Source organism: Eutrema salsugineum, unplaced genomic scaffold, assembly GCF_000478725.1.
Source record: "Eutrema salsugineum unplaced genomic scaffold, Eutsalg1_0 scaffold_9, whole genome shotgun sequence".
NCBI lineage: Eukaryota > Viridiplantae > Streptophyta > Magnoliopsida > Brassicales > Brassicaceae > Eutrema > Eutrema salsugineum.
In genome coordinates this window covers 8,671,756-8,685,021 of record NW_006256342.1, presented here as the reverse complement: position 1 = coordinate 8,685,021, position 13,266 = coordinate 8,671,756, and the positions used below count along the sequence as shown (strand labels likewise).

The 13,266-nt window shown below is 40.4% G+C and overlaps 1 protein-coding gene across 1 annotated transcript; it reads right to left on the bottom strand.

The window, feature by feature from the left end:
• Positions 1–1,470: 1,470 nt before the first annotated feature.
• LOC18008680 (DELLA protein RGL1) lies at positions 1,471–3,217 on the bottom strand. Its single transcript, XM_006391325.2, has one exon. It carries the CDS (start codon positions 3,083–3,085, stop codon positions 1,577–1,579), a length of 1,509 nt encoding a protein of 502 aa, XP_006391387.1. The 5' UTR covers positions 3,086–3,217; the 3' UTR covers positions 1,471–1,576.
• Positions 3,218–13,266: the final 10,049 nt, after the last annotated feature.

The following is a 13,266-nucleotide window of genomic DNA, read 5'->3' as shown; positions in this document are numbered from 1 at the left end:
TAGAACATTATGTAAAATTTAAATTTCATTGGTAGCGAAATGGCATTATTAACCTAAACCATTACGCTACTTGTCTTTGTTTGTCTTACACTTTTTTTTTTTTTAGTGCTTACATTTTAGTTTTTGCATGGTCAAACATAAGGATTTCACAAATTATACTATACTATTATTGTTTATAAGATGAAATTTGATGCATGTAATATATAAAATCTAGATAGCGTTGGAGACTGGAAGAGCCGTTTCCAATACATCAACGCCAAACTAAATTAAAGCTTTTCTCGTAAAATAATATTTTTTTTTCTTTTCTAGATAACTTATTCAAAACATATCATCACTGATTTTGAAACACGCTGACAATGACAGAAGTGAGTAACTTACAGAGTATGAAAGATAGTACTCTTTTTTTGTTGCATTAGTAAAAAATTACTGATAGATAGTTCATAAAAGTTGCAAGATGTAGTATGTACTAGTAAAAAATTTAAAACACGTTCAACCAAATATACGATCATCTAAAATAAAATAAGAATTTCTTTATTTTCTTTATTCTGATTTTTTTTTACTTATATTAAGATTGACTGGTATGTCAACTAAATAACAAAATAGCTGAATAATAAAATAACGGAATCAATAAAACAAAAAAAAAACCTAAATAAAAATTTAAAATACCAAAAATTATGATCAACTAGATGAATTGAGTTTTAAAAAAAACTATTTTTGGGTTGAAAACTAGTTATAAATTTCAAATGTGCGAGATAAATTAGAAAGTAATTTCTTCATTTGTATTTTATATCATTTCATGCTAAATATTGTGAATGCTTCTGTTTGTTTCTTTTACTCAAGAACAATTTATTTCTTATCTCTTTATTTCCTTTTCAGATTATTTTCCTTTACATCATTTAACATCCCTTTCTATGTTACTATGCAGATAGCTTAGAATATATGAAGATATTTTTAGATGGTTTATAAAAATGTTAACAGATGCTTGGTGATGCAAACAATCAACAATCAAAGATTTTAATTGATATTGGTATAGGATTGATGTTGTTGTCTAAGTGTTTTTATGTGTATATTGTTTTGAATCTTGATCAGGAAGTGATGTTCTTAGCAATATGAAAAGCCATCGTCTCGTTTCACAATTGACATGGGTTTAAAATTTGATACACAATTTTTTTTATATCGAAACTACATTTATCTCTATTCTATGGTCATTGGATTCGTGACTTTCGATACGCACCATTGTTTTCTATTGCGACTTTATGCAAATACATCAAAAGATAACAAATACAAAATGTATTTGAAAATCCGTTTTTTTTCATTTTTGTTTCACGATACGCCAGTATATTAGGCTGATAAAAAAGAAACTTTTCTTTCCCAAGTGCTCTTTTTTGCAAAATATAAATGAGCGCACGTGACATTTACATCAATAAGGCTACTTGTGCGATGTCAAAATTTTAAGGAAGAAAAATAAACAAGTAAAAAGTTCATAAAAATTAGAAAAAAACGTGGGACTTTTAGCAGCGAATGCAATAACTTTTTATAGCAACAATTTTCACTTCTGAAATTTATATAATTTCAATTATTCCACACGATTGAAACGCCACGCAGATGTAGCGATTAGCGGTCGCGTTTGCCATCCGAGCAACAAACAACCTTCATTCTCCTCCACCTTATACCCATCAGCTCCAGCATAAAGTGCCAACAACATACTCGCTTGCTTAAACGCATTCGAACCAATATTAACCGGTTTAAATCCTGACGAACCGAGCCGGTTTCTCCACTGATTTAACGTCTCGTGCCTCTCCACGCGGTCCTCACCTTCGCAGGCCACTAAATTCAGTATCTGCCTACCTAAGTAGAGCTCAGACATCACTCGGTCTTGACTCGGTGGGCCTTCTAGTGAGTCAAATAAGCTCGAGTAGTAATGTAGCGACTCGGTAAACCGGTCGAGAAAATTGGCTCCGTTGTGGTTTGCTTCTTGCTCGACCACTGTCATGATGTCTGGTTCAATCAACTTAATCGCTGACAAAAACTTCTCGATCGAACCAGAATTAGCCAAGAGGCGATGGAGTTCGAAAACCGAGTTAACCGCTACAGATTCTAAACCGGGTCGGATCTCGATCATTTCCGGTTTAAGATCAGATAAATTGTTTAAAACAATGCTCTTGAATTCGAAATTGACACCAATCGTACTCGCAAGCTGACCGAGTTTCCACCCCACTTCTTGAATTGACTCACCGGTTAACGAAGATCCAATCCCGGTTAACCGAAAATCCGGTGGACCATTTGGTCGAACGGCTAAAGCTTGGATTAAAGCCGGCCATTGTAAACCTTGGTTAAGCCCTAAATCAATAACGTGGACTTTCTCCACCGTGGCAAAAGCCTCAAGCATTGCTTGATTCGCCGTGAAATGCGCAAATTTCAAATACGGACAAGACTCGTAGAAATGAACCTGAAGAGTGTCCGAAAACGACGATAAACCGATGTCGTCACGAGGGTAAATACGGTAAATCCTCCTCGCAAGACCTTCGGCAAAATAAGTCGCGACTTTCCTCATCGCACCAGCTTGTGACGAGGCGAGTAAGCCAACGTGCTTAACGAGCGCGTCGGCTAGCTTGAAATTGTTCTGTTGAACCGCCTCTGCGCAAGCCAAAAGCGCGTGGACTAAACGCACTCCTGTTTCTTGAGAATCCATAACCACCATGGGACGTGTCGTTGACGAATCGGATCCCATTCTCGTCCTCTTGCCACGTGGATACGCTGCGGAGCCAGGAATCGCACTGAGATCGTACTCGGAATCAAGGTCGGGTTTTTCTTGATTCCGGGTCGGGTTAAGATCCGAAATCAAGGTTTCGACCCAACCAGAGATATCAGAAGGATTGTAATGAACAGTATCATCGGAAAGATTCGAGATTCCGTCGCCAAGAACCATCTCTAACTGCTCAAGCTTGTGTGCCACGTCAGCCATGTCGGAAGATCGGACTTTGTAACCCAAAACCACAAGAAGCTCGTCGAATCCTCCGGCCTCTTCCTTACTGGTCCCAACTTTTCCGCCGGAGGATTCTTGGTGGTTATGCTCTCTCTTCATTTTGTTCTCCTGATTCCAAAAAGGATTGATTTTTTATGAGTTCTTTAATAATTTGTAAGCTTAAAAGAGTATTTGAGAGAGAGATAGAGAGGAAGAAGAGAAGGAAAGAAGTCAAGAACAGAGGAGATTAGGAACACGGGAGTGTCATAATAATTGAAGGAAATTAAATTAAATAAAAATTCTTTTTAAAAAATATAATTTTCTAATTATTTTTTGGAAAATAAAATAATATTTTGGGGTTTCGAGCCTGATTTCAATTGGATTATATGAAATTTAGTACCGGCAAGTTCTTAAAAGCAAGAGCAGAGCCGTGGTACAACCGCAATCTAGAGCAATTATAAAAGGAAATTGATTTACCTTTTTTATTTTCCTATTTATAACTGTCATAATAACTTTCTTGTAGTTGTAGATTCTTGTCTTCTTTTTCTGCGAATAGTTGTTTTTAATTTTCAAAATATGCCCCTCGAAAAAATTGCAGTTGATTGATGTAAATCTGACATCATTATTTGAACTAGATATTCTAAATTAATAGTATTTCGTGATAAATTTATTTATGTTAGAAGATAAATATCCCTATGGTATAATGTAGTATGGTTATTATGTATATGATTTGTGAGGTTTCTACGTCAATACAGAAGAATCTGAGTTAACAACTACGACATGGAGGTTGAAAGTAGAGAAACAGTTAAGTTAAAAAGATAATTTTTTTAAGTCAAGATAACCATTTTTTTAACTGAATGTAAAATTCCTTTTAATAATTTTTATACAACAAATGTACGTGTTTATTGAATCACCATTTTTACACTATACTGGCATCCATTTGTTACCATAATATTATTTTCCGAGGTATTTCTCCGATGGTCAATCATCATTGTTAATGTTTTCAATACTTGTTCTAGATTTTAGTATTAGCGTTGAAAAGTTATAATCCAAAGAGATATGAAAATTGTTATAAACGGGAATCATAATTCAAGAAGATATGAAAACCATGTTTTTGGCAAAAATAATGTAATCATATTTTGACAAAACATGATGATTCACGATTTTAGTAGAAAAAACTGTAAAAAATATATTTTTATGAAAAAATAGTAGAATCTTGTTTTTGTTGAAAACAACTATGGAAATATGTTTTGGCAAGAAAATTGTGGAACTATAATTTTAGACAGAAAAATTATAAATTATCTTTTTGGCGAGAAAATTTGTAAAATCTGCATTTCTTTGTTGACAAAGAAATGAAAGATCGTGTTTTTGTGAAAAAAAGAAAAATCAAAAATCATGTTTTTGACAGAAAAAATTAGAAACCGTGTTTTTGGCAGAAATTATGGAACCACAGTTTTCAAAGAAAATGATGGATTTTTTTTTTTAGCAAAAAATTGTGAAAACCGCATTTGACGGAAAAAAAAAATATAAAACCATGGATTTAGGAAAAAAACGTAGAACTATAGTTTTCTGTTGTAAAATAAAAAAAATATTTATGACAGAAAATATAACTAAAAGCACAATTAGGAGAGGGGGGATTACATAATTTTTCTTATGGCAGAAAAATTATACAGGACTTGTAATTTATGGCGAGAAAGATGATAGATTTATTTTTGGCGGTAATTTTTGTAAACTGCATTTCTAGCAAAAAAATCAGAGATTGTGTTTTAAGCGTGAAATTACATATCCATGTTTTTGGCAGGATAATTGTGGATCTGTAACTTTTGACGGGAAGAATGATGGAGGTTTGGCAGGTAATGTAAAACTCATATTTTGGTGGGAAAGTGGAGAATCATGTTTCTAACAAGAAAAATTATGCAACTGTACTCAAGGGCAGAGGCAGAGAAGAGAGTATGGGATCATATGCCCCCTACTCTTTTTTTTTTTTGGTCGAACTGTGAATTTCATTAATCATTCAACGTGATACAATAAAGCTCTGAGAGCATCTTTCGCAAGAGTGTCAGCCTCGACATTATCAGTACGAGGGACAAAGATGAAAGAAATCAGAGAAAAGGATAACGCAAGGAGGCGTATATCGTTAACAATAGCGTGAATCTCTGTGTGTGTCCTGCGAATTAAGGAGATTCACTAAAGATTGAGAATCCGAACGAACCTGCAGATTCGCATAACCGGCATCAACAGCAGAGATCAGCGCTTCGCGGAGAGCCCATGCTTCCGCTGCAAGCGCGGACATGACTAAACGACGCGAGGCAGAGTGCTGTAGTGGCCGGTCCTCCTCCAGGGGGCGAAAGGTGAACCCCAAACCGCAGTGACCTGAGTCTGCGTGCCAAGCTGCATCCACATTGCAGATGACGCTTAGTGTGGGAGGAGGAGGAGAGGTCACTACCTGGGGTGACTGAGGTTTGCGAAGGGAACTCTGTGCTTCTTGCCACGCCCTCGCATCACAAATAGCTTTGGTGATGATTTCGTACGCAGAGTAGGTCGTGTCCGAGAAAATACGGTGATTCCTAGCAGTCCATAGATTCAGCAGATCCAAGCGGGAAGAGAGCTGGTCGAGACTCCTGTCGGGGGGAGGCTTACCATCGAAGGGATGTGAGCTAGGAAGTCTAAGCATAAAACCGTATTTAGGTGAGATTGCGTTTGAAGTGGAGCTAGGTTCCAGACTTCCCTGGCTAATTGACAGTCTCTCAAGACATGGGTGATCGTCTCAGGATTCCCACAAATCTTACAAGCAAAGTCCACTTGAATACCCCGACGCACTAATTCAACTCCTACAGGAAGGGCCTCCACAGCTGCTCTCCATAGGAATTGTTTCACTTTAGGTATTGTTTGGAGCTTTCAGATGTTCTTTTGCCAGTTGAAATTTCTCTGTCTTTCTGGGATGGTCTCGGAGACCGATAAACCATATCCAGATCGAACAGAATACTTCCCATTTTTCTGGGGAAGCCATACCAGTCTATTTGAAGGGCGGGAAGAGCTCAGTGGAAGTCGTCGGATATGCTGCTCATAGCCGGGAAGGACTGTCCGAATCATTTGCCAATTCCAAGTCAGGTGGACGGGATCGATGAGATCCACAACTCGGAGGTTAATGAGTGCAAGAGGTGGGGGGCCAAACGGTCGAAGCGGAATTTCCGTGCTAAGCCAGGGGTCAGTCCAAATATTGATGGATTCGCCATTACCAACTAACCAACCCATGCCTTTTCGAAGGATTGCACGACCTGCCATGATACTCCTCCAGCCATGAGACGAGTTCGAGGGCAGGGTGCACTCCATGAAATGCGTAGAGGCACAATATTTGCCCAGCAAGACTCGAGATGCTAGAACGTGTGGGTGAGAGATGAGGCGCGCCCCTAACTTTGCGAGCAAACATTTCGATATCCTAAAATCCCAATCCTCCTGCATTTTTTGGTGCTGACAGCTTAGTCCATGAAACCCAGGACATCTTCTGAATGTCTGCTTTATCTTCCCACCAAAATCTTGTGAGAACAGATTGGATCTGTTTGCAGAGAGATTTTGGGAGCTTAAAACAAGACATAGAATGTACTGGCATAGCTGCCAGGACTGATTTGAGCAGGATTTGTTTTCCAGCGGCAGAGAGGAAACGAGATGCCCAACTATGAGAACGTTGTCGGATGCAGTCAACCAGTCCTGCAAATATATCTTTCTTCTTGCGTCCAAAATTCTCTGGAAGACCCAGGTATTTGTCAGTTCTTCCCTCGTTATGGATATTCAGAATTCGTCGGGCAGCGATACGTCGGAATCGAGGAGTCTTCGCCGAGCAGAAAATTGAGGATTTGCTGAAGTTGATACATTGACCAGAAGCCGCTTCGTATTTCTTGAGAATCGATGCCAGAGTATAACAGTTATCCCTGTCCGATTTGCAGAAGAACATGGTGTCATTTGCAAATAGCAGGTGGTTAACTGGGGGGCTGTTTCTCGACACTCGAATACCTTGTAGCGAGCCATCGTCTTGGGCCCTGCGACACATACCTGCTAAAACTTCCGTACAGAGGATAAACAGGTATGGCGAGAGGGGGTCTCCCTGCCGTAGGCCTCGGGATGGTACCACCTTCGCTTGAGGACCTCCGTTAATGAGAAAGGAGTACGAGACCGACGTGATACATTCCATGATCCAAGAGATCAATGTTGCGTGGAAACCCAATCTAGCCATCACTGCTTCAAGAAAGTCCCATTCTATCCTGTCATAAGCCTTGCTCATGTCTGTTTTAACAGCCATGAAACAGCGATGCTTCGCCTCAGAAGTCCGAAGATAGTGAAGGGTCTCGTGGGTGATGAGGACATTATCAGAAATAGCTCTATGGGGGACGAAGGCAGACTGGGTCTCTGAAATAAGTAGTGGGAGGAAGGCCTGCAGTCTCTTGGTGAGGATATTTGCTACAATTTTGTAGTAGACATTGCGCAGTGCTATCAGACGATAATCTGCCACATTCCTGGGTCCTGAGATTTTCGGGATAAGTCGAACATGAGTCTCATTTTGTCGGGTAGGGAAGACTCCAGAAATAAAAAACTCCTGGATTTCTTTCGCAACATCCTGTCCAATAATGGGCCAGTATGTGTGAAAGAAACCAGCCGAGAATCCGTCAGGTCCCGGAGCTTTGCTCGAATGGATGCCCTTCAACGCTGCATAGATTTCCTCTGTATCCGGGATACGCGTAAGGATACGGTTCATATCCTCAGTAACCAAAGGACTTATAACCTCATCCAATAGACCAGGATTGGCTGTGGCTTGCGAAGAGAATATGTCCTGAAAGTAACCAGAGATGATTCTGGTGAAGTCCCGTTCCTTGTGGAAAGCCACTCTGTGTGAGTCCTCTAACACTGTAAAGCGGTTACAGGTCCGTCTGTTGCGGGTAACTGCATGAAAATATCCTGTGTTTCTGTCGCCACTCTGCAGCCAAAGAATCCAACTCTTCTGTTTCCAGAACTGTTCCTCTTCTTTGTACGCCTTTTCCAGGATACCTGTGTATTTCCCAATAAGCTCTGGATTAGGCGAATCGGCCGAGAGAGCTGCCTCGAGCTCCGTCTGTGCCTCTAAAATGAGCTTAGCACCGTTCATGTTCTGGTCTTTAGTCCATCGGATAATCTTCCGGCGACAGTTGGAGATTTTGGCTATCACAGATTGACGATCATCTTGATTCCACACTCGTCCTATAAGATCCATGATTTCCTCCCTTTCACGAAGTCTATTATCAAAGCGAAAGATGCCTTTGCGCTTGATTCTAGAGTCGTCCAGGTAGGTGACAAGCGGGCGATGATCTGCCCCTTCATAGCGAAGATATTCTAAACGACCAGAGGGAAAATCTTCTAGCCAGGCGTCATTACACAACGAGCGGTTCAGACGGGCTCTTACAAAGTGGTCGTATCGCATACCTTGCCAGGATAACGGATTACCAGAGTGTCTGACATCCCATAGACCATTTTGGGATACGAAGCTGCGGAAGTTAATAAATGAGCCTTCGTGTCTTCGAGGGCCGCCTCTTTTTTCTGAGTTGTCGAGGATCTCGTTGAAATCTCCTGAGAGAAGCCAAGCGGAGTCTCTATTTGCGCCTAAATCCGAGATTTGGTTCCACACCTCTTGTCGTCTCTGGCTCGTCGGATGACCATAGACAAAGGTAAGATGGAATGACTTTGACTTGTACTTAATCTTGGTATCTATGAAGTTTGGAGAAGACGAGAGAATTTCTACATCAACATCCGATTTCCAGAAAAGCGCTAAACCTCCACTAAGTCCAATCGGTGAAACCGTAAACTTGTTACTGTAACTCATCCACTGACATACACGGAAGACAAACTCATCGTGGTTTTTTGTCTCCATGAGAAACGTTATATCCGGGAAAAGACTGCGTCTTAATTCCCTAAGGCGTCGAACTGTAAGGGAGTTTCTAAGCCCTTGACAGTTCCAACTGGTTGTAATCATTGAGAAGAAGATGGTTTTCGGGAAACCATCAAACCCTTACAAGTAGAAGGTACAAAGACCTTAGAAATAGACGAAGAAAGTTCATCTCTAGATTCCTCATTACGAGGTACAACAAGTAAAGAAGACGCCTTAGATTTCTTGGAAGGAGGAGGCTTGCTCGATCCTGCATTGTTAACTCTCTTCCTCGGTGAGTTTTTCCTTGGGGTTACACGGCGTTTTGTGGTGCCTGCTTTGAGAGGGCTGTGAGGAACTAATTTCTTAGATGCAGATCCCATGAGGCTTTTTGCTATAGATTTAACCGAGGCTTTTGTTTGTCTACGACGTGGACTAGATTTCTTCACTGCTGATCCCAATCGTTGTTTAACCGGAACTTTTCAGGGTCCCAATATGAAAGCCGTCGGTATCCTTTCTCCATTTAGAGGAGGCAGGTCCGGGATTGTGGCTTCAGAGGACGCCTCCGAATTAGAGTTGTGGCGATGGAATCTGTCGCGAGGCTGAGAGAGTTTACCGAGAGGTGCTAAGTCTGCATCGTCTTGAATCGGGGAACCTAGAAGATCATCATCGTCGACCCAATTCTTCTCAAGGATATCATTTGGGTAGCGATGAGGTTGGAGTTCGCGCGCCTGGGGAATAGAGACCCGTTCCAGAGCCGACTGTCGTTTGCCACTGCTTGCTGCCTCCATCATCTCAGCATCACGTGCTAGATTGGAGTTAGAATGAGGAGGAGTGGCGTCTCGGCGCGGCATGCTTGAGCGCTCATGAATCTCTCCTTCTTCGTGATCAGTTCGTTGAGGTGGAGAGTGACGATGAGCGTATGGGTCCCTCCTCCGAGACGCTGAATGGCTCGAGGAGTATTCGCCATGTGGAGAGTGGCTCCGGTGCCTGTTGGTGCGATGTGGGGTGTCGTCACGCTGGTTCCGCGGCGCTCCAGGAGAATGATGGTAGTAGTCTCTGGATGGTGAAAGCCGCCTGTATTGCCTGGAGTCGATGATGCCGTAGTCTCCTCTGAATGAAGGAGCTGTTACTCGCCCTCGCAAAGGAGGTGGAGGAGGGAGACGATCAGCTCGCTGATTTTCTTTGGACTCGCGTGGAGGAGGAGATCTACGTGGAGGAGTTCTGCGGGTTAGGCTTCTGTGCGGAGGTGTCCTACCCTTTCTGTAATCCACCCTTTTATAGCGATCAGGAAGGGGTCGAGAGTCTGGTATAGGATCCCGAATGGGTCCATACGCATTCTCCGAAGGCCTGGATACCTTATTCCGAGCAGAGCCCGAAGGTGGATGAGGGAGAAATTCTTTTCTGTCCTCCTTCCTTTGTCTGTCTGCTTCAAGCCTCTGCAAAGTGTGCTGGTTGTTAATGTGACTGCTTGGAGCGTCGCTAATTGAGGTTTTATTAGCTTGGGGGCACTCCTCTTTTTCATGCGACAAAGACATACACAGAAAACAATGCTTCTCTAATCTTGTATACTCAAACATGACAGACACTTCCACTCCATATGGGAACTGAATTGTGTGGCGTTGAATCAGAAGTTTTAAAGCGTCTACATACACTCTCACAACAGCATCTTTGATATCATGATTCTCATAAGTTCCTAGAACCGTACCTATCGCTTTGAGATTATTGGCGGTGCAGCAATGTGATGGAATGCCGTGAATTCTTACCCAAAAGGGTATCTTCGACGGGAAGGCATCTGAGATCACAGGCTCCCATCGCTGCAGAACAAACATCCAGCGTTTGAAGTGGAAGGGAGCTTCATTCAAGACCGCTTGGAGATCAGCTTCGGATTTGAATTTGAACTGGAATTTTTCTGGACCGAGATCTCTGCCTGTAATCTTCTCTCCCATTCTCCATACCTGCGGCATACACGAAACCAAATTCTTAGGTTTTTGGATCGCCGGATTAAGGACCCGTCCGATGAGCGTAAGCTTGTTGGCTTCGATTAAGTCGGGATTAGCTTCATCTGGAAGCTTGATTGGAGGTTCTCGAACCCAACGATGAGATCGCGCGATGCCCTTTCCTTTCTCTTCTATAGAAAATCGCCGATCCATCTCAACGTGTCGAGCAAGGCAAACAGATCGAACAGATGAAACCAGACTGCAAAATACAGTAATCGGTGACGCAAACGAGCGTAAGGTGCGGGAAAAAGGAGAGAATAAGAGACGGCGAAGAGAGGCTCCACAGGACGATGTGGATCGGAGATTCAAAGACTCGGAGGAGGCTGTGTTGAGGCACGATCAGAAATCGCCTTTGAAAACCCTAGGGGGCGCCGTCCTCATTTGTGTATATGTGTTTGAACTTAATGCATACCAACTAAAGTACATAAGAAATTAATATATTGCCCAAAATAAAAAGGGAGATGCCCCCTACTCTTTTTTATTTTTTTATTAAATAAACTTTAAAAAAATTGATTTAATATAATATTTAAATGAGTTTATAGAAAAATATCCTCAATTATATAAAAAATATGTATTTTATTGAAAATGCCTCCAACAAAAAAATTTTCTAGATCCGTCACTGACCGTACTTGTAACAAAAAAAATTTGGAACCGTAATTTTTGGTGGGAAAATGATGGATTCTTGTAAGAGTATTATGAGTTTCGAACCCGAGTGCAAAAGTATCAATAAGCAAAGATGCCACTTATGCTACTTACTCTCTTTAGCAACTACATACAGTTAAACTAATTTCGATATTTAACCTCTAGTGGGTCAGTCCCTGGGTTAAACCTCTATACGAGGGATAACATATGAATGTCATATTTTAAACCGAGCTTCTCGTCTAAAATGAATTCATATTCTCATGTAGAATGTAATAAATGATTTCCTAAACAAGTGGCTAGAAACAATGTCAGTATCTCAAACCATCTTGTTCTTAAATATAGGTTGGCTGGAATGAACAAATTATCATATATGTACGATAACAATATGGTTAATGTGGATTCATTAGGGGTCATGTGCATTGTCAAGATTTTGACTTGAAATAGAAAAAGGCTAGACAATGTTAAAGTAAAGTAGCCGTTGTTGTACTAAGAAGGAATTAAAGTGGTTGGATTGTTATGGTGGGGCAAAAAAAGACACCAATAATTTCATAGCTAAAATCGGAAAAATTAATACAAGGGGGCCAAAAAAATATAAATAGAAAGACACTAAATTACAATTTTGCCCCTAATCGAGGTCCACCATAAACACGATACTTTCTTTTTGATGATTTTGGCCCTTCACAATTCATACGTATGACACCAATTCATGTTGGTGTGGGGACTTTTGTTTGCTGTATAATATGATCGTCGTCCCATGTGACTCACGTTCCTTGTCGCTCTCAAATTTTGCCCCATCTTCAATAGATTATTATCACTCACAAGCTTTTCAGTTTTTTTTTTCCTCCAAAGGGTTCTCAAAGTGTGTGGTCCTATATATGATAATTAATTATATACCTGAAATGAAGTAGAAGTTGTAATTTTGGGGAATGCAATGAAAATAATTTAGTTCTGTTTTTAATTAACAATGAAGTAGAAGTTGTACTAACACTATGCCGTTGTAATTTCGAGAGAATTGAATAAGTAGAAATGACAAAATGGTTCAAAAATAAGGATTTACCAATGAATCAGTTATGGGTCTGCTTGGTAAGAATTGTTATTGTGGGTTTCACTGTAGGCTTCGGGTTGTAAAAGTTGTAGTTGTTACTTAAAAAAAGTGATAAAAGAAACTGTAATTGTTGCACGTAGTGGAAGTCGATCGATTAATCATCGTCTACAATAGAATTAGATCAATTAGATTTCGTGATGATGTAACAGTGGCTAACAAAAAAAGATAAAGTCTATTCGTCCTTATTAAAGAGAAGGCAATTATGAATAGAGACAGTGATTCTATTGACATTAATACATTTCGGGCCTCCTAATTGTGAGCATTAAATACAATATCGATAAGTCCATTGAACGATACAATATCTGCTGATCTGGTTAGTCCTTAGTAGTCAAAGGTGTTGTTACATAACAAACATAAAACTTACCCATATCAATCCGCTGATCCGCTGATATCGAACTTGCTCGATTGTGCCAAAATTGGACTTTACCAAAAGTTGACGTAGGTGTTTAACCCATTTACGAACAAGTTATTTAATGTTATTGTAAAATTATTGGATGGAGTTGAAGATCGATAATCTTGGCAAAAGAAAAGAAAACATCAGTGTGTCACTAAAAAAAAAACATAATTTGTAGGTAGTATTTGAGTTTGATATAGTAAGCGATAAATCGCTTTTCACCAATATAATTATACAGGCCTGTAATTATATGTTCAACCAATCATGACA